The sequence below is a fragment of the Phoenix dactylifera genome, chromosome 11, assembly GCF_051530095.1.
Source record: "Phoenix dactylifera cultivar Ajwa chromosome 11, Ajwa_hap1_PhDact_Kaust_v1.1, whole genome shotgun sequence".
Lineage (NCBI taxonomy): Eukaryota > Viridiplantae > Streptophyta > Magnoliopsida > Arecales > Arecaceae > Phoenix > Phoenix dactylifera.
Genome location: NC_143200.1, coordinates 23,396,479 through 23,420,700, shown reverse-complemented (window position 1 = coordinate 23,420,700; position 24,222 = coordinate 23,396,479). Strand labels below are relative to the sequence as shown.

At 39.4% G+C, this 24,222-nt stretch overlaps 3 protein-coding genes across 8 annotated transcripts in view; 1 reads left to right on the top strand and 2 right to left on the bottom strand.

Moving 5' to 3' along the window:
• Positions 1-4,614, top strand: part of LOC103710013 (alpha-N-acetylglucosaminidase-like) — a 43,258-nt gene extending 38,644 nt beyond the window's left edge. For 3 of the 5 annotated variants that reach the window (XM_089926161.1, XM_089926160.1, XM_089926162.1), the window contains exon 21: positions 9-4,614. In XM_089926161.1, coding sequence (XP_089782287.1) covers positions 9-90 — 82 coding nt within the window. In that variant the 3' untranslated portion in view covers positions 91-4,614. The remainder of the gene's footprint in view (positions 1-8) is intronic. The other 2 variants (XM_088707321.2, XM_088707320.2) reach the window with 1 other exon arrangement.
• On the bottom strand, positions 2,572-13,873 carry LOC103710012 (protein NRT1/ PTR FAMILY 5.8-like). 2 transcript variants are annotated; one of them, XM_008795575.6, is made up of 4 exons: positions 4,906-5,671; positions 4,585-4,802; positions 3,771-4,258; positions 2,572-3,674 (listed from the first exon to the last, which is right to left on the bottom strand). In XM_008795575.6, the coding sequence occupies exons 1-4, from the start codon at positions 4,958-4,960 to the stop codon at positions 2,849-2,851; spliced, it is 1,587 nt and encodes a 528-aa protein (XP_008793797.4). In that variant the 5' UTR covers positions 4,961-5,671; the 3' UTR covers positions 2,572-2,848. The 2 variants fall into 2 exon arrangements, with proteins under 2 accessions (XP_008793797.4, XP_088563449.2); XM_088707323.2 differs by lacking the exons at positions 4,585-4,802; positions 4,906-5,671 and adding an exon at positions 11,962-13,873.
• A 146-nt stretch (positions 13,874-14,019) lies between these two features.
• On the bottom strand, positions 14,020-23,788 carry LOC103710009 (plant UBX domain-containing protein 4). The gene is made up of 4 exons (XM_039128146.3): positions 23,506-23,788; positions 19,456-19,738; positions 14,719-14,814; positions 14,020-14,629 (listed from the first exon to the last, which is right to left on the bottom strand). The coding sequence occupies exons 1-4, from the start codon at positions 23,652-23,654 to the stop codon at positions 14,243-14,245; spliced, it is 915 nt and encodes a 304-aa protein (XP_038984074.3). The 5' UTR covers positions 23,655-23,788; the 3' UTR covers positions 14,020-14,242.
• Between the last annotated feature and the right edge of the window lie 434 nt (positions 23,789-24,222).

Sequence of the window (24,222 nt, the reverse complement as noted above, 5' to 3'; positions counted from 1 at the left end):
GCATGCAGTGGTGTTGGAAGTACATTTGTAATCTTGTTTCTATCCTTCTTCAAACCACAGGAATCAAAAATTAACAAATCATTGCTTTAATTCTTTAAAACAGTTCAAAATAATCCTTGTGATCCCTAATTTTTTATTTTTAATTTTTGGTGAACCTTTTACCTATGTTATGGTTTGAACACCAAGATCAATTTACTGTTTAGAGGGAGGAAAATGATTTTAAAATTTAAAAATATTTACTTTATTTGTTTGAAATCATTTTTTTTTTTTAAAAAAGTGACATAAGAAAATAAATATGGCTATACTATATTGAGAAAAAATCGGTGCGAAACATAATATCAAGTCGGTCAAGCTCTGTACCAAGGTGTAAGAGTTGTTTCGATACAGAAGTGTATTGAATTGATAAAGTATCGATATGGGATCTGGGAAGAGTCAATTGTATGCAACCTTACCTCTGCATACATGTGGAGAGGTTATTTCTATCTTAAATCTTTTTTATATAAAAAAAAAAATAAGAAGCAAAGAACTGCATAAATAAATACAGCTATGGTTCTGACGACGCATAACATCTAACAGCAAACTGCCTGCTATGGTTCTTGTGCCCAGGTCGGATTTCCGGTGGTTGCTATGCTATTTTGCTAGAGAGGAATTTTTTTCAGGAGCTCTCCTCGGTCAATAGTTAAGAACTAAGCAGCAAGGCATAGATCTCTCAAGGATTCCTGTTGGCCATCGAAAGAAACAGCTCTGGCCGCCCAGGTTAACAGCTTTAATCATCTTGACAAGTGTGGGAGAATTTGATTCCTTTGTGAATTTTTTAGGTCTGTCTTTAATTGCATTACAAACAAATTTTCTTAGTACATCGTTTGCTTATCTACCATAGGCAGTTGCTAAACAATCTATTATCCAAAAACCATTACCTGTAAATGCTTTTCTGATCTTTGATTACAAAAATCCATTAGGGCCTATTTAGCTTAATTCATCATGATCCGGTGCCCTCCAACGCACGGTACACAGCTGAGCGATTTGCAACTTAGTTGCTTTAGATCTTTATCCTTTGTTCTGCTTATGAAATTGCTCCTTAATTGGCTTTTGCTGGCCTTCAAGATACTTCTGAAACTGCTTTCCCGCAGCACACAGCACAATCCTTTTGCTTTGTCTTTTTTTCCCTTTTTCCTTGTTCAAAGCTGAGGTCAATATATGTGCCCTTCTCCATCAATGGATTTTTCAACATAGTTCATACAACTGGAACCGACCGATTCTGAATGGTTTCAGTGGGTTCGATTTGGCTCAAGACCGGTCCCGAATTTAATAGGCAAACCAACCCAGTTCCTCACCGAGTCGGCTCAGTGCGGGCCAAATCAGGCGGTTCGGTCCAATTCGGCCAACCTGGGTCTCCCTCCTCTAATCCCTTGAGTGATGGAGTATGGACATATTATACAAATAGAAAGCTCTACAATATTTTTACCAACAATATTCAAATTATTTATAATTTAAAAGATTCTTAGTGAATAGTCTAAGAACAAACATAATAGTACTAATAAACCTTGTATGAACTGTGCAGCCAATTATAAGTTTTTACACTACCGTATTGCTTGGTTGGTTTTGCTTGATTTGCTCCTCGCGATCCAGGGGTAGCAAACCAAAGGATCCTGGTTGTTAGGTTATAGAAATTTGCTAGCTGCTTATTATTATGTAACTAAACAACAAGTGGATCTGATATTAATTTCCCACCATAAGCAAATGCTTCTCTTGAGGATTGTAACATCAGAATAATGACTTTAGCTGATACTTTTGCATTGATTTTTTTCCACATCAAACAGCTCGTACGGCTATCATTCATGCCCTGAATTTGTAACCCCTTAACAAGAAATTTTTTACCATTGCTTATAAAGATAGTAGCAAGTGTTATCTCTATTCTAGGAAGATTAAGTCAAGTCCACAGTTCTGACCCCTTCTTATATCTGCACACTCAGTTTATACATGCTCCGTCACTTCCACTGCCTTCCTCCATCTTTAGCATTCCTTGTTCTGCTGATGTATTATCACATTAATCTTCGCAGAAACATATAATTCAAACTATGGTATGGTTGAAAGTGAAATAAAGGAATGATTTTGTTTTCATAGAACATCCTTCTATGACACCAGTCATGGCCTTGTTGCTTCTGTACCATATCCTCTGTTCATAGATAAGTAGCTCGAAGAAGGCCAAAGGTTTTTTTTTCTCCTCCTCAAATGAAAGGAAATAGAAATTAGAAGACCTGTTCTCATATTCTTCAGTGTCACTGTGGTACAAAAGATTCTTGTGTTTTTCAAAATTATTGCTCAAGAGCTAGATAATGGAGCTATATGTCAAATGCAGTTAAATTATTATCTCGGAGTAAACACGTCAGGATCAAAGCATCACAATCCTTAACTCTTTTTTTTCTCTAAAAAAATTGTGCGACGATCCTCTTCTCCCCATCTCTCTTCTTCTCCTCCTCCTTTTTTGATCGGAATCTTTGGAGTCATTTTCATCACCATGATCTTCTAGTTTCCAACAAAAATATCTTTTGGCTTGAAAGTATGCAATCCTTTGAGAAGACTGAAAGTATGCAGTATGAACTTATATTCTAATCCTCGTTTTGACAATAAATTTATTGAGAGATACAAGAATATTAATCAAGCATACAGCAAAAAACTCTTCCTCTGCATTGTTTCAAGGAACCGTACAAATTTGTTGAACACTTAAACTCAGAGAATGATACTCATTTGTTACACGTTTTGCATAAGCATCCGAACCCTGCGGTATCTACGTTCACTGGACTCTACAAATTTGTTCAACACTTCAGGTAAAATACTTACCAATGAATCATTTTTCAGAAGCATTGGAACCTTGGTAGCATCTAGATAAGTTTACAAAAATAAGAAAGCTAATGGAGCTTAACACAGCCAGAAACCAATAGTAGTTGTCAAGCCGGGATTCCCTTGCATCATCAGATAACCAGCCACGGTTTTTCCCATTCGCGCCGGTCGTCAGCTCCACGACCGAGATCAGCAGAGCACCAAGAAAGCTGCCCACACCGAAAACACTGAGGTAAAGCGCTATGCCAATAGTTCTCATCGTAGTAGGAACTTGCATGTAGAAGAACTCTTGCATTCCAACGACTGTGAAAACATCGGAGATTCCCAGGAGAATGTACTGAGGCAGCAACCAAAAGATGCTCAGCTGAGTGTTCTTTAACGAAAGGGATTCGGCCGCTCCGTCCTTTATAATCCCCAGCCTCTTGGATTCAACTAGTGCTGCTACAACCATACCAACAATTGAAAGGCACATGCCTATTCCGATCCTTTGAAGCACGGTAATCCCGTTCTCGTCGCGAGTAAACACACGCAGGAATGGGATTATAAGCTTATCATAAAGAGGCATTAGCAGTATGATTGAGATGGTGATAGAACTCTGAAGCATTGCCGGAGGGATCACAAAGTTTCCAATGTTGTGCTTCATCATCATCCCTTGTTTTGTGAAGAAAGTTGCTGGCTGTTGGAAGATGACTGCAAACATAAGGAGCATTGTCCAGATGGGCAATAGCCTCAAAATTGTTTTAGTGACACTAGGTGGTTCATCCACAGTGGCAAAGTCTGTATCCAAAGCTTTTGAACAACTGAAGTCATCTCTGAGGGGTTTCTCTTGCAACCTACACTCAAAACAAGGACAGAAACACCAGATCAGTAATATCGAAAGGTCGCAGAATGCTTGCTCGCCATATATTTTTCCATTTCGAAGTGCTTACTCAAGTTCTGCGACATCATCATCCCTCGATGGCAAGCGGAGTTTCCGGTTTATGATATAGTTTGCAGCAGCCTTGAGAGCTTGGACTATGCTCTCTTTAGGCCTATTACGTAGCTTGAGTTGCTTGTGCACATAAAAGCGGGCACCGCATAAGAAGCATGCCACTGACATTGCCATGGCGCCGGTGGGGATGGCGAACCCCAGACCCCAACCTAAAGTGTCTTGAATGTAAGACATGGTAGAATTTCCCAAGAGGCTTCCACCACATATGCCGAAGTACCACCATTGGAAGAAGAGGCTCTTTTTGCTTGTTTTATCTTCATTGCTGCAAGGCAAATTGTCCTCGATCTCCAGTTGATCTGCTCCAAATGCTTGCAATGATGGGTTGTATCCACCTTGTCCTACTGAAATCAAGTAGAGCGGAATAAACAAGGATGAGGCTGGCATCCTTGCACATAGTAATGCCCATAAGGTCAATCCCACCAAGCCCTGCCGAGAAGAATAGGATTTGTAGTTATAAGAAGGCATGGTCGTATAAAGAATAGGAATGATCCAACTACTCGAAGAAAGCTTGAAGTCTCTCTTTATGAATTCTTATCATTAAAATCACTGCTGATTGCTCTCACTCTTCTTAATGTCGATGCTTCCAGGACTAATAGACATGGAACGGAACATATATATCAAAGTTGCAGAGAATCATTGCTACATATACACACACAATTATAGAACTATGTCGATTAACAGGTTACTTCTTAACTACTTCACCCCTGACAATACATGACCAGTTCTGTGCAGTTGTCCATGGAGAAACTTACCATGACATAGAGCAAGGAAGATGCCATGATGGTCGAATAACGATCCCAGTAAGAATCGGCAAGGATCGCGCTTACAAGGGGAAGCATCGATGTGAGTCCTACCCAAGTGCTAATACTCTTCGCAGCTGAGGATGTGCTCATCTTCACCACATCAGTAAGGTAAGTCACCAAGTTGGAAGCCACTCCCTTGTACGCAAATCTCTCCACACTAGCCACCACTGCAGTTGATACAATCCCACTTCAAAATTCACCTCTCTTCGGCACGCAGCCATACTTCTAACAACAAAAAATACCACCAACAAGTGTGATCAAAGATGTTACCTATAATAAGAACACACGACTTGCCGAGCCCTGTTGATCTCTTCTCCAGAGCCATGACAGAAGGAAGGAGGGAGGGGGAGAGAGAGAGATATTACAAATGAAAACTGCCACCTATCAGCAGAATATGCAGGCTAGTCATGACCATTCAGCTTCATTGCTCCTTCCTTTGGTAAACCAGAAGAAAATAAACACAACCAACACTTCAACATCTACATAGGTGCTTTTGCTTAACCCTTTCAGGGATCAACAGTATACTGCTTTCTGTTGGAACGTTTAGTGCTCTTAGTGGCCTCTGATAGACTCCCACACCCATTGTTAAAGGGGTCAAGAATAGATACATTTGTCCCTCCAAAAGGCTAATTATCGAAGGGGATCAAGTAAAGAAAGGCTGGAAGGTCGGGCTTTTTGGGTGGTGGCATCCAAAAGGGAAGAGAAAACCCTGCCTCGAAATCTGGTCCGTTGCAGCAGAGAGCGATCAAGATTCAAGCACTTCTCGGCCGAGATCCGAGGCATGTGCCAATTTTCTTATGGATTTTTTTTTTTCCCTTGAAGACCGAATTTTCTGAGGATTGTTGAGATTAAGTTTTTTATAGATACTTTAAAAATTTTGAAATTTTTAAGATGCACATGTCTAGGTGTGTATGAGCCTGGCTTGGTGACGTACGTTAGCCGTATGTCATCATAAGCATGATATTATACGTGCAAGCTTGTGCTCTCTCTATGTTCTAGTCACAGTCATCATGTACTTTATTTAGCTCATCTTATTTTTTATCATTTTAAGTATATTTAGCTAATGAGATTTGACATGATTTTATTGTATGACTTCTTTTTTTATACTGGATCACCAAATTTTGTGTATTGACTTGATTGAGTCAGTCTACTAGCAGGTTAGTTTATTCCATTAAGAACTACTTAATCTTTATTAAAGTAGCCTAAATCGAGGAATGGTGGTGGGACCATTGTGCTATAAATGTGGATGTCTTTATAAAATTTTTTTTGAAGCTTTGAACCTCCTCTTCGCTGAGCTCTCTAAAACTCTTTTTAATCCGAGTTCCGGGTGACATATGCAATACCTTTCTGTATACCTTCTGGAAGTATACTTTTCTTTAAAAATAGAGCCTTAGAGCATGCCTCGATTCTTGCTAACCACTTTCCCCTTATTTTTGTTAATTTACCCAACAATATTCTCTTCCCATGGAAGAATGATGGTTGTATAAGGAAGAATTTCCTTGATCTTTTGACGAAAATTTCCCTAAACTTGATATACCATAAAGTCAAAAAGTTTAATATTTACATTGCTTTACTAGTTGATATGTATGGAATAAGAAAGGTATTCAAAAGAGTCCCCCTATATGAAAATCTGCTTTTTTGAAAAAATTAAAACAAAGATCTCTTACCTTTTATTGTACTTCTTGTTGTCACGGTGTCATTGTTATTATATAGCTCTGTAATTGTTAAAAAGCATATAATGGATGTCACAACCCATACTCGCCATACAAAATGGTCACATAACATGGTTATAATTTATTTATTTTTTTTTACATCAGCTGCTTACACTAATCTCATATGAGCACTGTCATTGGACATGGTTACAATTTCTTATGATATATTGCCTCATGAAATATGCAAGACCTTAAAACTTATACAATAAGTTAATGATAATGGTGATAATAAGATCGAAGTTTAAACATCATTTTTGAAAGAAGATAACAGGTAAGGTTTATTATAAGGTGTAAGATAAACACATTAACATAAACAAGGATTTCGGATCACTTACAGATTTTCTCTTTGATTCGATTCACTGATCAAGGAGTGGATTTTACCAATAAAAATCTACTGTTTTCCACAACCTAAATGCCCAAGTCACTTACAGAGAATCTCATAACTACCCCCTTTTTAAATGAAGCCTTATGCATAACTGTCAATAGACAGTTTCAGGGTTGGAGAGATGTCTATGGAAAGACATCTCTTTTGGACATGAGATCATGTCTTTTGGTTACCGGTTTGGTTGAACCATCATGGGTGGACCAAACCCGTTTTTCCAACATAATGCTTGCATAATTGCTGCTTGATAGAATATTCAATTATCTTTTCAATACGAGTCCCCATATGTCAGCAAGATGATGCGACTTTGGAGGTTGTCACACGTACATGAATCTCACCTATCGTTAGCATGGCGACATTCTGCTCCATCCACCCTCTTTTATCAATTGGATCACAAAGACATCAACCACGCAAAGGTGGTTACGACTGATGCGCCTCCTACGTAAGTTCCATTATTACAACCAGAAAGTTGATAGGCCATGATGACATGACGAGCAATTCATGAGAAGAAACTTTATATATATATATATAAAGGTACAAGAAACCGATCTCACCTAAAAGCTGAGTAGATCACCTCTTCAAAGTGGAGCATAACGCATCCAGAGCCAAGAAAAGCATGCAATGCCGATTGATCCGGGTGGAAACATACTTTGTTTTGGATGCTGGGAGAGAACAAGGCAATGAGGACAGCCATTAAATTCCGCACCTTTTTCTCCTCCATTTTTTGTTGCTTGCCGAGGTGGATTTCACTCACGCAACGATGAGCTGCTAGGCCTCCTTTTTCCTGTAACAGTCCACCGAGCGCTCGGAAGGAACTGGGCGAGTGCAGATCAGCATGGGGCTAAGGCTGACCATCATGCCGCGCGTGTACATGCGGTCTAGCTCTAGGCTGACCAGTCCTGAGTTTAGAGTATCGAGTTCGGATCCTCTACGGTCCACAAGATATTGTAGTCTTGGATAGTCACCACGTCATCTATCTACAAAACATATAATTCATCTCTAGAATCAAACATGGTACGTGTTTCGTGTGTTGAACGGCAGCAATCCGTCTTTAAGATGAATGACGTGGTGGCTATCCGGAACTGAACAAACCTGCTCAATTTTCCTCTCATGTGTCCGTTCGGATCTGTTGCAGTACATATAAGATATCGGTAACTATTCGAGAGTAATCTTCGCCGCTCAACTTCCGCTCTATGGTAACCAATTTCCTATGGGAGTTTGATGGTTGGTTATATGATGGTAAGTAGGCTTGGAGTTATACCCATTCGATCCTCACGTACCGCATGGAGGATTAGTTCATTGAACAAGTATAGGATAACTATCTTTCTATTTAAGTTGAAAGCATTCTTATTCTGACTAGATTGCCTCTTATGTGGCTCAGTATTTTGGTGATTGTTTGTTGGATAGACTTGAGGCTACCACTTTTTCTTTCTGTATTATTGTATCATTTAACTTGTATGGATATACTCATACTAGAGTTATATGATCTATTTATATTATTTTTTAAAAAAAAATACCCACATTTATCCTACTTATAATAGGCTCTACGATTGAGCTCGAAATTTGTTATAGTAGTTCTAGAGGCATCCTGCTTACAATTGTTGCAGATTTCTGAGATGTTCAAGAGGCAGCTTACTCCCCCTTCCAAACTAGATTTCAGACAGGATATAGACTTCCAAGACAATTTATGATAACAAGAATTATTTTGTTATTTATTTTGCAATTTATTAGATTAGCTTATTTTATCGAATTCAAAGAATGAAATATAGCAGGCAGTAGGTGAAGCTTAGACAACGAAGGGTGTGGTAGCTGGTAGGGGTTCCAATTTTGTATGGCCTAGGAACAAGGAAAAATGGAATACATAGGAACAAGTTATTCCTATTAAGAAAATGGATGGTTATATACTCCATAGCTTATATTTATTTGACAACAATTTGTGGAATGACTCGAAGTTTCAAACCTTAGGTGTTTTAGCTCAAAAGAAAAGAGTAACAATACTATGGTAACACAAAAAATTAAATGGAATAATAACTCATCAACATGGCTTCCGATGGCACCCTAAATTAGCATTCCTGGTTGGCGAGGAACCAACACCCTCATGGTCCCAACTTTTCCATTCAGGAGAACATGATACTCTCATAGGGAAATTAATGCCTCCACAATACCCCTCTTCCAATACAAGTCGGAGAAGAACCTAAGAGGAGGGCTGTTTTACAAAACGCAATTACAACTATATACCTTATGTGAAGGACAATGTCATTCTCTTTCTTCTACAATATCTGCATCACTCAAAGAATAAGGTACGCCATACCATAGCGAACCAGATGGTACGGAATATATCATATTGTACCCATTCGGTATCGATATATGGTACAAAGAGCATACCGATACATGATACAACGAACCATTAGAATATGGATTTCAGCATCAATAATACTTTTGATATTCTAACTCTTCTAGTGACTTGCATTAAAAGCAAAAGGCAACCTAAATATGATCTTTCTTCATTTTTTTTTAGGGCGTAATGTGATGGTGTTCTTATTACTGTGATTTTACACAAATATATATAACCATCTTAGAGAAAGAAAGGTTGGTAATGTAATAATCAGGCCAACTAGGTCTATTCTGGACCAAAGTTGGCAGGCCCAGCTGGTTTTGATTCAAAATTCAAAAAAATAAATAAATAAATAAATCGAAACAGAGGATTGTGATCTCCTGCCCGAGCAGCCTAAACGACCGCCGTTAAGGCGCAACCGGTGCGAAACCCTAATGGTCGGTGCTAACGGTTGGCGGCCGTTTGGGGCTCTCCTTCTTTCCTCTCTAAGCTTTCGCTCCCCTGTTTTCATGGACCGACTTTGTCGATCATGCTTCGCAGGAAATCAAGGTCATCGACTCATTCAGAGCCAAGGTATCACTCTGTTCTTCCTCCTCTTTGTCCTCTCTTCTTCCCATGGTCCTAAACCATCATCGTCAATGGAAGAATTGATTGGGAAGTCTCTCCCCTCTTCGGCCCTATTTTAGGTTGATTGTTGCTGGCCGGCTGCTGCCGCCGATTGCCCTCCACTACCTTCCACCCCCTCCAACTGCCTTCTCGTCAAACCACCACAACCACAGCCATAGTCCGCTGCCTCCTTCCCCTGTCCTGCCAATAAGAAGAAGAAAGAAAGAAAAAAGAAGAAAAAGTTGAAAGGAAAAGAAGAAGAAGAACCTACCTCTCTCTCTCTCTTATTTCTTCTCCTTCTTTCTCTCTCTAGGAGATTTATAGATCCTAGTATAGGGCCTTGTTAGCTTGATTTACGAATCCGAGTTGACCTCTAAAAGGAGGCCCTAAACTTCCTTAGTGCCCGAGCCGCCTGCTGGACTGATCACCCCCACCCTGTTAAGTGTTCCTGGAACCCATTGATTATGAACCATGTTGAACGACTTTGACCCTGATAGAGTTTGGGCCCAAGATTCCTAGTTCGGGTCGCCCATACTTGACCCACCCGGAACCGTCGAACGCCATCATCCGACTAATCATCCATGTTTGTTATTATTTCCATTCAAATAGAAATTGATTATGCTCTTCATGTTTTTAAATAGGTTTAGCACACTTCTTATTATTTTTCAAATTATTATATTTTCCGTACATAAAATTTGCTTGTAGAAATATCATACTTCTCTTAAAATTATGGATTAGCATAATTGTTATAGAAATCATGCTTTATTATAAAAAATAGCGGTATTATTTGGATTCTTTGATCCTATTTAAGTACCTAAAATCTACTCAGCGAATAACCGATGTGGGACCAAACACACGCCCGCACGGATCCTCACATGCTATCTCGTTTAAGTCTTGACTTCCTCGTTAGACTAAAGGTTCAAATCCATTCAAATCTAATCACAAGCACCATGATCGGTTTGTGATTAGTCCCAATGGATCCATGTTGCAGTGTTCCCTATTCCATATAGATTATGGACCAAATCCGCTCTAATACCATTTTGTAACAACCAATGACCTCACCCAAAATGGCTAGCCGGAAGGTATAATTATTTGGATTTCTTGATTCTGTATAGATATCCAAGATCGACCTAACGAATAACCGATGTGGAGACTAAATATACGTCCGCATGGTCCTTACAGATAAAGATTGCAGCCTGTTTTTTTAAAAAAGGAAAGCTGCAGGCCATGCATTCAGGAATACAAGATTTGGTGTTCTGGTGAATGCATTTGTTTTAACGGACCCAAAAAAGTCATCCTACTAAATCACTGAGGTGATACCCAGGCAATGAACAGCAACGAGATGAAAGAAAAATGTTGAAGACGTTCAAAGATATAATTATTTTTTTCTGTCATTCATTGTTATTGGTTTTACATGGAAGCTAGAAGGCAACCTCCCCAGAAATTATTCAAGAAACACTCCAGAACATTTGTTTCTATCACACAATCTCGCTGGTTTTTTTACATGAACATTTGTTTCATTTACTGATGGAATTGGGAATATTATTACTCGCGGCCTATCTTATCATAATTTCCCTTCTCAACTTTTTCTTTGAGCTTCTCCTTCTCTTGCTGCGTCTCTCCCACCACTGCTTCCTTGGCATCCTCCCAGGCCTCCTTGGTAGTCTCACTGATTTTTTCAGCCTTTTCTTTGGCTTGCCGGCTAAACTCTTCAGCTGTTGATCTTGCCTTCTGCCCGATTCCTAGTGAGTGTTCCTCCTTACTCTCGGTAGAGTACTGAAGATATTGGAAAAAATTAAACTAAATTTGTTAAAGAGAGAATTATGTTTTTATATGCATCATTGCTCCGAGTCTTTGACGTGGTGCAGCTATGGGCAATACGGTTCAATGACAAAATTAATATTTCTGACCCTTTCTACACTAAAATTCTAAAGCAAAACATCCACTGAGAAAGAGAGAGAGAGAGAGAGATTTGTATATTCCATTAAATTTTTTTTCATGGGATCTACAACTACAAGTGGTCTAGTACTAGAAAAACAAGGAATAGAAATGGACGAAAAGTGTGCAATCATAAAAAACTAATTCCTGAAGAAGAAGCCGGCTTGAAATGTAGATCTAAAATTTACAGTTAGCATTCAAAGTACCAGTAAAGAATCTTCAGCTCTGAATGCTACTATACAGGCTAGTCAATGCTAAGACCTCACCTGGTAGAGATATATACAACCGAACATTGCCAACCTCAACATAGATAGAATATTAGACAGTAGAGAGAATAGGGCCAATAGGCATACGCTGTTTCTGAGAGTATTGCCAAGCGAAATCAGCGCCATGGATGTCTTCAGCGTAGAGGAGCGCCGTCCATGGAGGAGAAGCTTGTCCATCTTGATCGGTGCCTCCTCTTCTCAGTGCACAATGCTCGGTTCTTCATTGCATTGCTTATAAGAGAGAGGGGGTTGGGGCCGTACGTGGCTCCAAGATAGAGGTGTTTACAAAACGTGGCCGAAGGAGAGAACGGGCACGTATCCACCACATGACGATCTCTTTACGCAATGATCTTATCGATTGCAAGATGGATGGACGTAATATCTGAATCTTTTATCAAATCGTATAAATGTTTGAGCACTTTGTTTTGACAATGCAGCAAGTCCTCCTTTTTTGGTACATTAACAAGTCCTTCACATTGTCTGTAGACCTCTATCTCGAACATGACGGCGAAATAATAAAACGGCACAATCACAGGACGGTGAAATGCTAATGTCAATCTTTTTTCTCAGTGGTAAACCACTTCCCGTCTAAGCTAATCTTTTGATATTTAATATAAAAGTCGCTGGTCGGTGACTTATTGGATTACCTCAATTGGCCAGCTTGTATTATATGCCAGCCAATCGCGCAGCACTCTTCTTGCTTCGCCCAAACAATTTTAATATTGTCTCAATTGAGCTCGGATCCACTTAACGCCTGAAGTTGGTTGGGCTCTGTGGAGCCGCTTGATTTTTTCCCCAAAATATCCTTCATTGCAAGTTGCTGTGTCTCTGTTTCATATCCTCTCTCTCTCTCTCTCTCTCTCTCTCTCCTCTCTCCTTCTCTTTCCTTTCTTCCCCTTCATTGAACCACCGACCCCTTCATCATTCATCACAATCAAGTGGACTGCCTGTCGCCAACCCCAGCAAAAAATGGTGTAATATTCAACTTCCTCCCCATCTCTTGCTCCGACCTTTTCTCGACTTCCCTCTTCCCTTTGAAAACCTCATGATACCATTTGACGAGATCCGATCGCACCAGATATGGTACTTGGTATGGAAGGCTGTCTAGTTTCAATAAAGCTTCCGCATGGACCAAAAATCACACCTAGGTACTTGGATGCATGAAAATGTGCTCTCTAGAACATAGTATGCCGTCCCAGCTCAAATTAAACGGTACAGAGCATACCATACCATACCTATTCGATACCGCTACTCCATACGGATAGCGTAATGACACTCAATATGCCAAAAAAAAATTATACCGTATCGTATCAATACTGTACTAATATAGCACCGGTACAAAATTCGATATGAAGATGGCGAATTTTAGTCGACAATAATACTGTTCATTGGTTCAGCGTATCTCTTGCATCCTGATCCATGACATGCAGCCCATGCAACAATAAATCTGTCCCACGAGCCGGATTTGTTCCCTTCCCCACCACTCTCAAGCTTCATCAAAACTCAGCAAGCATTCTCCTAAGATTAGGACAGTAACCTGTCTGATTGCAGAGCGCAGATCCACTTTGTCAAACTATTAGAACTTTTATAAATAAATTAGGGTGGGTTATTTCTTTCAAAAAAATAAAAAAAACAGAACTTTCAGATTGCAAGAACAGATACACATCAGTCAAACACCATGGTGTTCATCTTGCATTGATCGTCTTGCCAAAAAAAAACCTCCATTCCAACTAAAGCCGTCGTCCAGCTAGCTTTTCTCATTGCCAACAAAGCATCCAGTCAAAATGAACCATTTGGACACACCCACACCTATACTCCTCGTGGCTGCAAAGATCCAAGAAAACATAACCTGGCCTCTCTCAATTTCAGCATGAATACCATAATTTTACTTTCTTGATGCAAATATGATCGCTGACCTGTCCAATTCCAATGATAATTTGCAGCAAAAAAAACATGCATTAAGGCATCCACATAACAATTAAATGAAAGAGATGATGTCAATAACAGCCTGCCTCCACATTTGCCCTGCTCATGTTTTAAAGGAGAATCACAACCTCAATCTCCTGAAGCAAGCCGAAAGGATTCTATTAAAATGGAAAACATTCAAAATTTAAGCATGCAGGAAAAGCATGGACAGAACCGTGATTATTAAAGCATAACCAGCCTAAAAATTTCTATGTTTATGCGTGCTTTAATCTCAAAATATTTTTCAAAGTTCAACCTCGGAGAGCTGATGATAAAACATTCCCATCCCCCATATATTTCAAGAGTCATTGGTAAGATGGAAGGGTTTTGAGGTCTTGTCAAATGTGACCATCCTAACTCTAAAACATAGATCTTATCAAGTGACATTCCTCTAGGAAGGGTCCTACAGCTTCTGAATCACCACAGAATTTGCAAGACCTGCTTGCTCGATGGTCTTAGTCACATCAGTTAGTTGCTTAGGTGGAAAATCAACAGTCTGTAACTGGTAAGTTCTCGCTGCTGCAGGCCTTGATGCATCAATGAAGGCTCGGATATCACCCACCGTGTGGTGAGTGTTGAAGCGTGCAACCATGCGTGTACCATCTGCCAATCTCAGCTGTATGGATGTGGAAGGCAAAGAATCATCAACAGAAAGGCCAACAGATGAGGAAGCAGCAGAACTTTTGGTGGCAGCAGCAGCTGAAGGCTCAGAGGTTGGGGTATTTGATAAAGATTCACCACCTAAAGTTCTTCCGACACCCTGAAATGGAGTCTGCCGCTTCACAGGTTCCTGAAAGCACGGACCGATGAAAGTGTCAAACTCTTTGAGCAGATGATGCAATGGGAGATGTAAAAGTGTATAGGGTGGCATTGACTCACGGGACACTTTTCCTCCCTCCTTATGAGATTGACTCGAACCCTAGAACTCCTATCAGCAGGTTCCATCTCTTCAGGGCACTCAGATTTCCTGATGCTCTACACAAAGAAAAAGAAATATCACCGGATACTATGACTTAATATATTTGCACTACTGAATCATACAAGGATTCAGCTTAATGAGATCTCACTTACTGGCCCACATTTTCACCATACAAGAAAGTTATCTAGATTTAATGAAGTCGAGCTAGGGAGAAATTCAAAATTTGGGAAAATGCACACAATTTGCAAATATCAGAAGAAAACTGCAACCTAGTACTCCAAAAAAAAATCTAGCAAAAGAGATGATAAGAATGGCAAAGACATAATGACACGACCACCTCCAGCTACAACACAATAGCATAATAAAATAACAATCATGAGCATTGCATGAATAAGTCTAAAGCAGGTCATATGTAATCTGCAAATTTATTTACCATTGTATAGCTCGTAAATGTCACTCATTCAGGAATAGTGTGAACAGTCAATGGGACACTGACAGAATAATGTTAAAAATTAGAAATTTACAAGTAACAAAAATAAGATTGTGGCTTAAAACATACCCATGGACCATACATATGTTTCCATGTACAAGTCATATGAGAATACTGGAGACTACAATGAGGTCTTAGTTTGCCATGACTAGGTAAGAATATTTTTTGCCCTAAACTGTAAAGTATAAATTGTATTTGCCCTATTTCTAGTTTATGAAGAGTTTTGGAGTTCTAAAAGAGTCATTGATAAAATTTAATTAAGGCATTCATTATTCCTACAAAAACAAGGTTTTCATTTTGACATTGCAAACTCTTTGAAGTACATTCATCAGACCTTCTGTTGTCACATATGAGATCACATAAGAAAGGCAACTGGGCGGGACACAAAAGGGAGGGTATAAATACACTATAACCCTATGGCTCCAAGAGGAACCAGACTCATAAACTCTCAGCTCACAAGTCTGAAGAAACTGGCATCTAAATCGACCCTCTTGGTCTCTCTGTCTCACCCAAGAAGCCCAGAATCCCAAGAGTGAGGGGAGAAAAAAATCTTCATTAAGATGGAAAAATCATGGTCATCCATGCTCTCTCACGTATGTCACGATGCCAAAGTTTAGTTCATATAAATAATTTGTACATGAAGGAGATTCTCTATGGCATTGAATGGCCACATCATATGATGTCAGTAAGGCACATGCTCAGGAATATAATGGTCCGAGGTTCTTGTTATGATTAAGTAAGCTACAACTATCTGGAACCCATCAACTTTATTAGTGGAATAGATGAGAAAGAATGAGAATTACCATCAGCAAGTCGCCAATTTGTGAACCTTTCATCAATGATGAGTTTCTTGTTAATGCAATAGTCAGAGTTTCCACAAGAAGAAGAAGAAGAAGAAGAAACTGACCCATTAATTAATACCAAAAAATAGAGTCCATATCTACATTCACCTGTTCTTTGCTGCAAATGTTTTAATTCCATACACCATGAACATGATGTGCAGAAAGTACAATGACAAGAAGTCCAGCTAGAAAGTGTTATTTGAGTTACTTGGCCCGATATAAATAACCAAGATCTCCCCGGTGCACAATTGATATGGGACTAAACAGACACTTGCATGGAACCGCACAACAAGTAATACATGAGAAATGCATGTTCTGATAGCATAAGGCTCAGCAAGGGCTCACTCGGTACGAGAGCTGAGCTCGAGCTTGGGATCTCAGTTCAGTATAATTTTAAGCCGATATTGAGCAATGGCCAGCTTGCTTATATTGGGGTTGAATAAACTTACCATACCTGATATGTGTAAGTGGCTATGCATGTTTCGTGTACAAATGGTGTCTGTGCGTGTATGTGAGTGCAGTCACTCATGAGTCATGACCAACTTCGGAAAACTTGTTGCAGATAATTAATTAATTTAATGTGGTGCCCCACCGACTACCATGCACTTCTCACTCTCTCCACCTTACAATAGAATCATCCTCGCCATCCTTCACCATTCCTCCTACAATTCCACCTTTGCCGCCACCCTACCCTTCCTCACCTCACCATCCTCCCCTCTCCTTCCACAGCTCTCAGTGCCATGGACATTGCCACAAGTATCTTGTACAGTGTCTCCACATTCATTATTTTGCCTTTCCATTTTTTATCAAAAAACTCATGTGAACTTTTATAAATACAATACTTAATTACTAATTGTTATTATTCTCTTCTGAAACTTCATAGGTGCTTCCACACCCAAAGTTTTTGAGGTATCCATTTCCCTGCTTCTATACATGAACTAGCTTCCAAATAGACTCTTGGTTCAAGTTACTAAGATCCAACCATGGAATCAAGTGTACTCTTAGTATTACTGAAGTACACAAGTCCTCAATATGACTAGAACTAGGAATTGCAATTCCAGACATGCAAAGTGCATCCCCATAAAACTCCTAATAACAAAAACAATTAAATAACAAACTCTATCCTCTTCTCCAATTCTTTCAAACATAGCTTGCATCAATGTCTAAAGTATTCATACTGGTACCCATAAGCCTTGCTGGTATGGTATAGACCAATACAGTACAATACTGCACTGATACATGTTACGCCCATAGTCACAATATTTGGTGAGTTTTCAAAAAAGTCGAATTTTCACTATGAGGTGCCAAACCGAATTATATCTGCTGGTTCTCGAACCGCTCACGAATACCTCAAAAATATTGTGACGTCAGAGCAAGTTGCCCACAGCATCCTATTAGTCCCCTAGGCTATACACCGAATCTGCAGTCACTATTCCATTTCCAAAGGACAATGACAGTAGACCGTTGACTTTGAACCATCCCATCCCACAAAAACTACACTCCCTCCTCTTTGCAGTCACTTCATCCACGACTCCCTCCAAAACCTATGACAAAAGCCATCAACTTAATATAATACCTTTCACTTCTCCGGAACTTGAAAACAAAACCATCTCTTCTTTGCAAACCAGCCTCTCCCTTAACCAACCAAGAAAACAAAAAAAATGAGAAGAGACAAGAGAGAGAGCAGCACCCAACACCCCCTAACTCCTCCTCTCCTTCCTTGCTCTGCTGATACTGCCATCCCACGTCCAATCGAGTTCCTCCCACCAGGGAATTGATAACCACAATTATTCGACCTAAGGTGGTTCCATCTACCCATGCCTTGGTTTCACCCACTAAGCCGACCACTCTATCTACCTATGCCACACCTACGTCCTCTACCACGCAAGCACCACCAACAACCTAGCTTCCGTTGGTGACCTCTTCGGCATGCACCATCTATCAACTTCCTATGCTAGCAACCTCGACCAACTCCGTTGCCAATCTCCACTCTACCTAGCCCCTTCTTATCCCCCTCTCATGCTCCTATGCCGAGAACCATTCCTATGGCTTCATCAACTATTCGATCACTGCTAGCGACACCTTCTACCTTATCTCTATCACCAAGTTCTAGAACTTCACTGTTTTCCTCCCTGTCAATTGGTCAACCTACCCTCGTCCCCACCAACCTCACTATCAAAGTTACCATCACCTTCCTCATCTTCTACCAATGCCCCAATCGCACCAATCTCCTCATCAACTCCATCACCAACATAGCCTCAACATCATCTCTGACATCTTCCAGTCGTCTGATTCCTACTCCATTCATCAAATTTTGGCATCAATGTTTAGTCCCTGATCTCACTCAATTGTCAGCAGGAATCAATCAAAACTTTTCCATATTTCTAATTCCCATTACCCAAAGCCCGCCTCCGCTGGGCACCAAACTAGTCGGGCTTATTGGCTATCATGTGGCAGGAGTCATGGTTGGAAGGACTGGGCGGAAGAGATAAAAAAATGGGTAACAAGCATGGGAAATGGCGGGGAAAAAAAGAAGATTGGGGAAACAAAGAGACAAGATAAAACCTGGGGAATTTATATGGACCCTGCTTTTTGTTTTTCCAAAATAACTAATGAAAAGTATTAATGCTCTCTAACTCCTTCCCTAATTAGGACTCAATTGATTTTATTTTTTGTTTCAGATCTTTTCCTTAATTAAGCTTGTATATAATAAACTAAAAACGATAATAACTTGAAAGTTGATGACTTTATCATGAAATTATGTTGGCAGCGATGAATTTATGTAATTTTTTTTATATATATAGCATTTACGTTCAGATTTTATTGTTTATTATTTTAAAATTTTGAACTTGTCCCAAACTTTATCCAGATTCCAAACTTCAAATTTTAGACCTTCCCAATTTGTTCTGCAATGCTGAAACTATGGTTATGCCACTTGGAGCCTGGAAAGCCAAAAAAGAGGTGACAACCATATTTCAGTATAGTACCAATATAGAAGGCCTATTACTACGCATACCTTATCGATAGAATCTGGTACGGCCATTATGGACCAGTAGGCATTGGTACTTGAATCCTTGGATCGCATCACAACAGAGAAATAAGTAGGAAGAACCTCTTCTGTCAATATTTTCTATCCAATTACGTGTTACAGTCTACATTAAACACCCATATTCAGCAATAGAACAATTCTAAATTGCTTGTAAAGAACACATCAAAGATCATTGATCTAAAAATAATATAGAAAACTCCAAATGACAAGCATACAAATGCCCAACCAGATTTTTTGTTGCGCAAATAAACAACAGACAAAACAATGTAAAACAATACGACAACATCCCAGAAAGAGATTGGGACAGGAAAATCACCTCCAAGAAGGATGCATTCTCAGGATCATCAAACCTCCTCAATGGACCATCATTTACAGTGAATCCATTACTCCAAAAGTAAATGTTGTGGACGACATTCGCAGGCTGTTGTGGAGCAGATGGTACTGTTTCACCTGAAAGCAGTCTACCAGTCCCTGTAAAACTTCTTGAGCTTGAAGAAGGATGCTCAAATGGTCCCTGAATAGCTCCCATCTGCCTAGCTTGCTCAAAAACTTCATCCACATCATAATTTCCTTTAGAAGGATCTTGAACAAGCATTCCGCTGCACAAGAAACACGCTACTATCAAAATGAGCATCATAACATTTGAGCAACTGCAGTACAAAAAAGAAAATGTTTTACAAGTTATATTTCTATGCACTATGATATGAGGATTCAGTTAGACCAAGAACAAGACATCTTTAGGTCTTCAAAGTAACCTAACAAAAAAAACAGTTTCATTAACTCATGAAAAGAAGATTGGCCATCTCAATAACCATGGTTTGAAAAGCCACTGAACAGGCCCAAGCTGGTCACTGATCAAAACACTATATGCCACAGCACAGGCCGGCATCCACCAGGCATGGCATGGTAGGTCAGTACAGACTCACACGTGCAGGCCCATGCCATCCAACATGGCCGGCACCTAGATCCCTGTTAATAGCATGCTAAAGGAACCTACAGCTCCATTTAAACTTTACCTGCCTAAGTTATAATTAACCTGAAAGAGGGGGGGGGGGGGGGACAACACAGGAAAAGAGAGAGAAGGAAAAAATGGTGAAAAAAAATCTTGGAACTTCTAAATTGTTAATACAACAGAAAAATGACTTTTCAAATCTACTACTTTGATCTGTTTTAATCCAGCCATATAGGATCTTCATAGATACAAGGAAACATTGTAGCACTGACCTTACAATGATCTTTGAGATTAGGTAAAATTCTTAGACTGCTTTTTCAATGACGTAAATTCGTAGATTGCCTTTTCAATGATACTACCACTAAAAAAAAATGCCCAAATATCAGATGCAGTACAACACGTGCACAAATAACGAAGACAAAAAAAGCCTTTCAATTGAGTATTATCATTAAAAAATTCAGAGTCAAGGAAAAATGCCAATGCTTATACCAGATATGGTTGATGTATGTATGCCCATATCACAAGACATCTGAAAAACTGAAAAGGGAATGAAATATTTAAATGATGTTGATGGAGATCACAATTTGGTGGTTCAAATCTGAATATATCACACCTTCAATCCAACTGGAATGAAGCATGAGAGCAAAGATGAATGAAGAGAGGGAAAGAGATTCAACATTTAAACAAGAAGCAGACATAAGCCATTAAAAATAACTTATATATTACTATTTAAACAAACTAAAGTATATAAACCATGACTTCCATATAAATCATACAAAAAAACAGTCATAATGAATTAGATAGAAGAGGAGAGGAAGCAAGCAGGAGATTTTGGAGGGAACAATAACATTTATGTTGCTTAATTCAAATTGAAAAAATAAATAATAGCAAGAGTAAAGTTGCAAAATAGCCTAGGCAACCCCAAGCAACAGGATCTAGTTCATTGCCTAAATGAATGACCAGCATCCAAGCAGCCATTCGAGCAACTAAATAGAAAATACAATTGCTTCATTTGTTTTATCAGATTTCATAACATCTTCTACAAGCTAAAATAGTAATATGGCTTGAGGCATACACAAGGAGTCTTTTGTTTGATTACAGCTTTACAAAAATGGATATGTTCGGCATATCGTGTCATCTTTAAAATCTGTACCTAATTCATAAATAAACATGAAATGATCAACAATGTATAATATTGAGTCCTAGAGCAAATGGCTGAGAATGTTGAGCTTCCTAGGTTGTCCAACTAAACAGAGACTAAAGCACCAAGCACTTCGGTTAAAAGACCTTATGGGGTTACTTAGTAGTACTTTCTCTTAATTTATTTTTAATCTTTCAAAGCAATACTATGTTTCTCTAGTGTCCAATCTAATGACTCCCTCATTAGCATACCATGTAGCATTATCATTTTTTTCATTGTGAAAAGAAAAGCAACAAAAAAAAATATGGATTCCTATTGACAGAGTAATCCATGTAGGCAGGTACCCAAACATTTAGATGACTACTCGGGCTGCTAACAAGCCCATGCCAGGCATAGGCTGAAGGAAAACAAACTGCAGAGTAGGCGAAGCCCCAAATCTTGACTCAAATCACCTTCAAGCTGGACCTAGGCTGACCCTAATCCAGCCTGAAGCTTAAATTATATGTCATACATGTTTAAAACGCATTTATCAAAATTAGCAGAAATCTTTAGTATGACAATGGGTATTAATACTCACACTTGAGCATTCAAGCATATCCACTACCTACATAAAGATATCAGAAATAGACCAATTAATAAGTAATATTCATTTCAAGGGTGCAAATGAGATTGAATAAAGGGAATAGCAATTTTATGTCGCTCACAACTGTAGTACAGGGAACGTAAGTGTCTAATAGCATGAAAGCATCAACCAGGAATAGGTTCGACAGCATAGTTAGTGTGCGTGCGTGCGTGCATGCATGCAAGTGCGCACACGTCTATATTGTGTGCCCACATGTTTGCAACCATAAATGCATACCTGCATACATTCATGTAAATCGAAATCTACGAAAATAAACACGTATATAAGGGTTTCCCGACATTTCTTGGTATGTCACATGTGTGCCATACAGTCAAGTAAGTAACACTCTGAGCCCATGCATGCTGAGTGTCTACACAGTGTATGAACCCAATACAAACTATCAACTGATATGAACTCAATACAAATTTTCTCATCGTTGTACTCAAGAATGATGTTGGTCTTTTCTCAGTCATTAAAATAATTTAGCTTTAAATGCATCTAAGGAAATGCAAAATGAAATTTCATAATATTGGATAACATTCTCACTCCTTTTATTTTTTTATTTTATTTTATTTTATTTTATTTTATTTTTGTTTTGGGTGGGGGGGGGGGGGGGGGGGTTCTTTCACTATAAACAGAAAGAAGAATATCAAAGGAAGAGTGCGCTCATTTCACTATAAACAGTATATGCTCTTTCACTTTTGAGCAGGAGGGTTGCTCACTTGCTTCTTTTTTAATCGAAGATTTTTTGATGTATCCATTGTTGATGTAGCATTACAACAAGATGAGGCAAAATATGGAAGAAAAAAAGGAAGAACAAGTACAGTAAGGATAAAGGTATAAATAGGTGGCCTACAATCCAATAAAAGGAAGAAAATTTGCACTTCAGCGAACAATATTGATGCTGCATTGATTTTAATGACAACCACAGAAGTACATATCATCCCCCATAGCTAATGCGTTCTGCATACTCTGAGATACTCTCCTTATGCTTTCACTCATAAGGAGATTTGTTGACATTTTTGCGATGAACATGGATCCTTTAAAGATCAACGCTAATTCTATTTTTGCGATAAAGGGTTGTTGACATTTTTTTAAGGATAATTTGTTTCCTTTTTTGAGGAGACGTTTGGGAGAAGGCATCCAACTACGACGAGCAAGATTTCGTGAACCAGCTTAGATGTAGTCCAAAGATTAAATAACTGAATGTAAAATATTAATATTTTAAGCCCAAAATTTACCTGGTGTAAATAAGCTTCTTGCATATAGTGAATAAACAAGATAAGATGAATAAAATCTTCACCATGGCAATTTTCCCATCATTTTCTGCATGATAGCAGTATCTTGCTTTCCCATTAATACTAAATTTCAAAAATTTCCAAACGGATTAGTCAAGCAACCACAAATTCGGTAGAAAAAATCATAGAAAAATTAATCTTGACCCAAGAAACCAAGTACCACTAATTCTTCATCCAGAAAAGAAGCACTAATCACTGCAGTAATCCATTCTCATCAATCACCATAAATTTCAATTAACAAGAAAAGCAAAAAAGACGAATAACAATCGAATCATTGGGTTGAGGAATAAAGAACGATCGGAGGCGGGGAATCAAGAACGAAATAGATCGAAAGAGAAGAAACGAGACGGGACCTCTTCTCGCCGCCGGTATAGTACTCCTGGGGCCCGTCCGAGTCGCTGTCGTCGGAGGGGCCGGAGGGGCGGTTGAGATCGGCGAGGGTGCGGATGGTGGGGCGGCCGCTGCTCGAGGGCTTGGCCGGCTTCTTTTCCTTGGAGCTCATCGCTGGCACGGAGCCGGGCGGGGAGAGCGAGCCCGTGGTAGAGAGGCGATCGCGAGAGGAAGATTGGGGCTCGTCGTCTCGTCTCCTTCGCCGAGTCGTTGGTCGGCCTCACGTGTCAGCTTTGTCGGAGGCCATCTCAAATAGACATGTCGCCAACGAATCTGGTGATATTTTAATGTTTGATAGGGGGCAATATGTGATAATACTTTAGAATTTGAACAAGTTCGAGTAAGCCAATTGCAGGGACTAGATCTGAAGTTAGTTAGTTTAAGCATTAACACAGACGGCTGGTTACATTGATACTTGATAAGAGGTTACATGGTAAAATGCTTGCCTCAGATTTGAAGTAATCATGCTAAAGGTTTGCAGATGCTAGTTTAGTCATCATAGGCTTGGACTTTAAGGTTGTGGATACTCGAGGCTGCCAGATTTTCGACATCTCAGTTTCTGAAATAGAGCTGACTTCAGCATGGCCCGGCTTGGGCCATGCTCGGCAAGTGCTGCAGGGCAGCTCGGCCATACTTGAGGGAGACTCAGCCACTATAATTGGTTAGTTCAGAGTGGCACC

What these genes read in the sequence shown, in the direction of transcription:
- LOC103710012 (XM_008795575.6), bottom strand. Translation starts at nt 4,960, where the DNA reads ATGGCTCTGGAGAAGAGATCAACAGGGCTCGGCAAGTCGTGTGTTCTT. An exon ending in GTCGTGTGTTCTTATTATAG is followed by an intron (nt 4,803 to 4,905) that starts GTAACATCTTTG and finishes TATCAACTGCAG; the next exon opens with TGGTGGCTAGTGTGGAGAGA. An exon ending in CTTCCTTGCTCTATGTCATG is followed by an intron (nt 4,259 to 4,584) that starts GTAAGTTTCTCC and finishes TCTTCTCGGCAG; the next exon opens with GGCTTGGTGGGATTGACCTT.
- LOC103710009 (XM_039128146.3), bottom strand. Translation starts at nt 23,654, where the DNA reads ATGAGCTCCAAGGAAAAGAAGCCGGCCAAGCCCTCGAGCAGCGGCCGC. An exon ending in AGAATGCATCCTTCTTGGAG is followed by an intron (nt 14,815 to 19,455) that starts GTGATTTTCCTG and finishes TTCTTTGTGTAG; the next exon opens with AGCATCAGGAAATCTGAGTG. An exon ending in GGAGGGAGGAAAAGTGTCCC is followed by an intron (nt 14,630 to 14,718) that starts GTGAGTCAATGC and finishes CCGTGCTTTCAG; the next exon opens with GAACCTGTGAAGCGGCAGAC.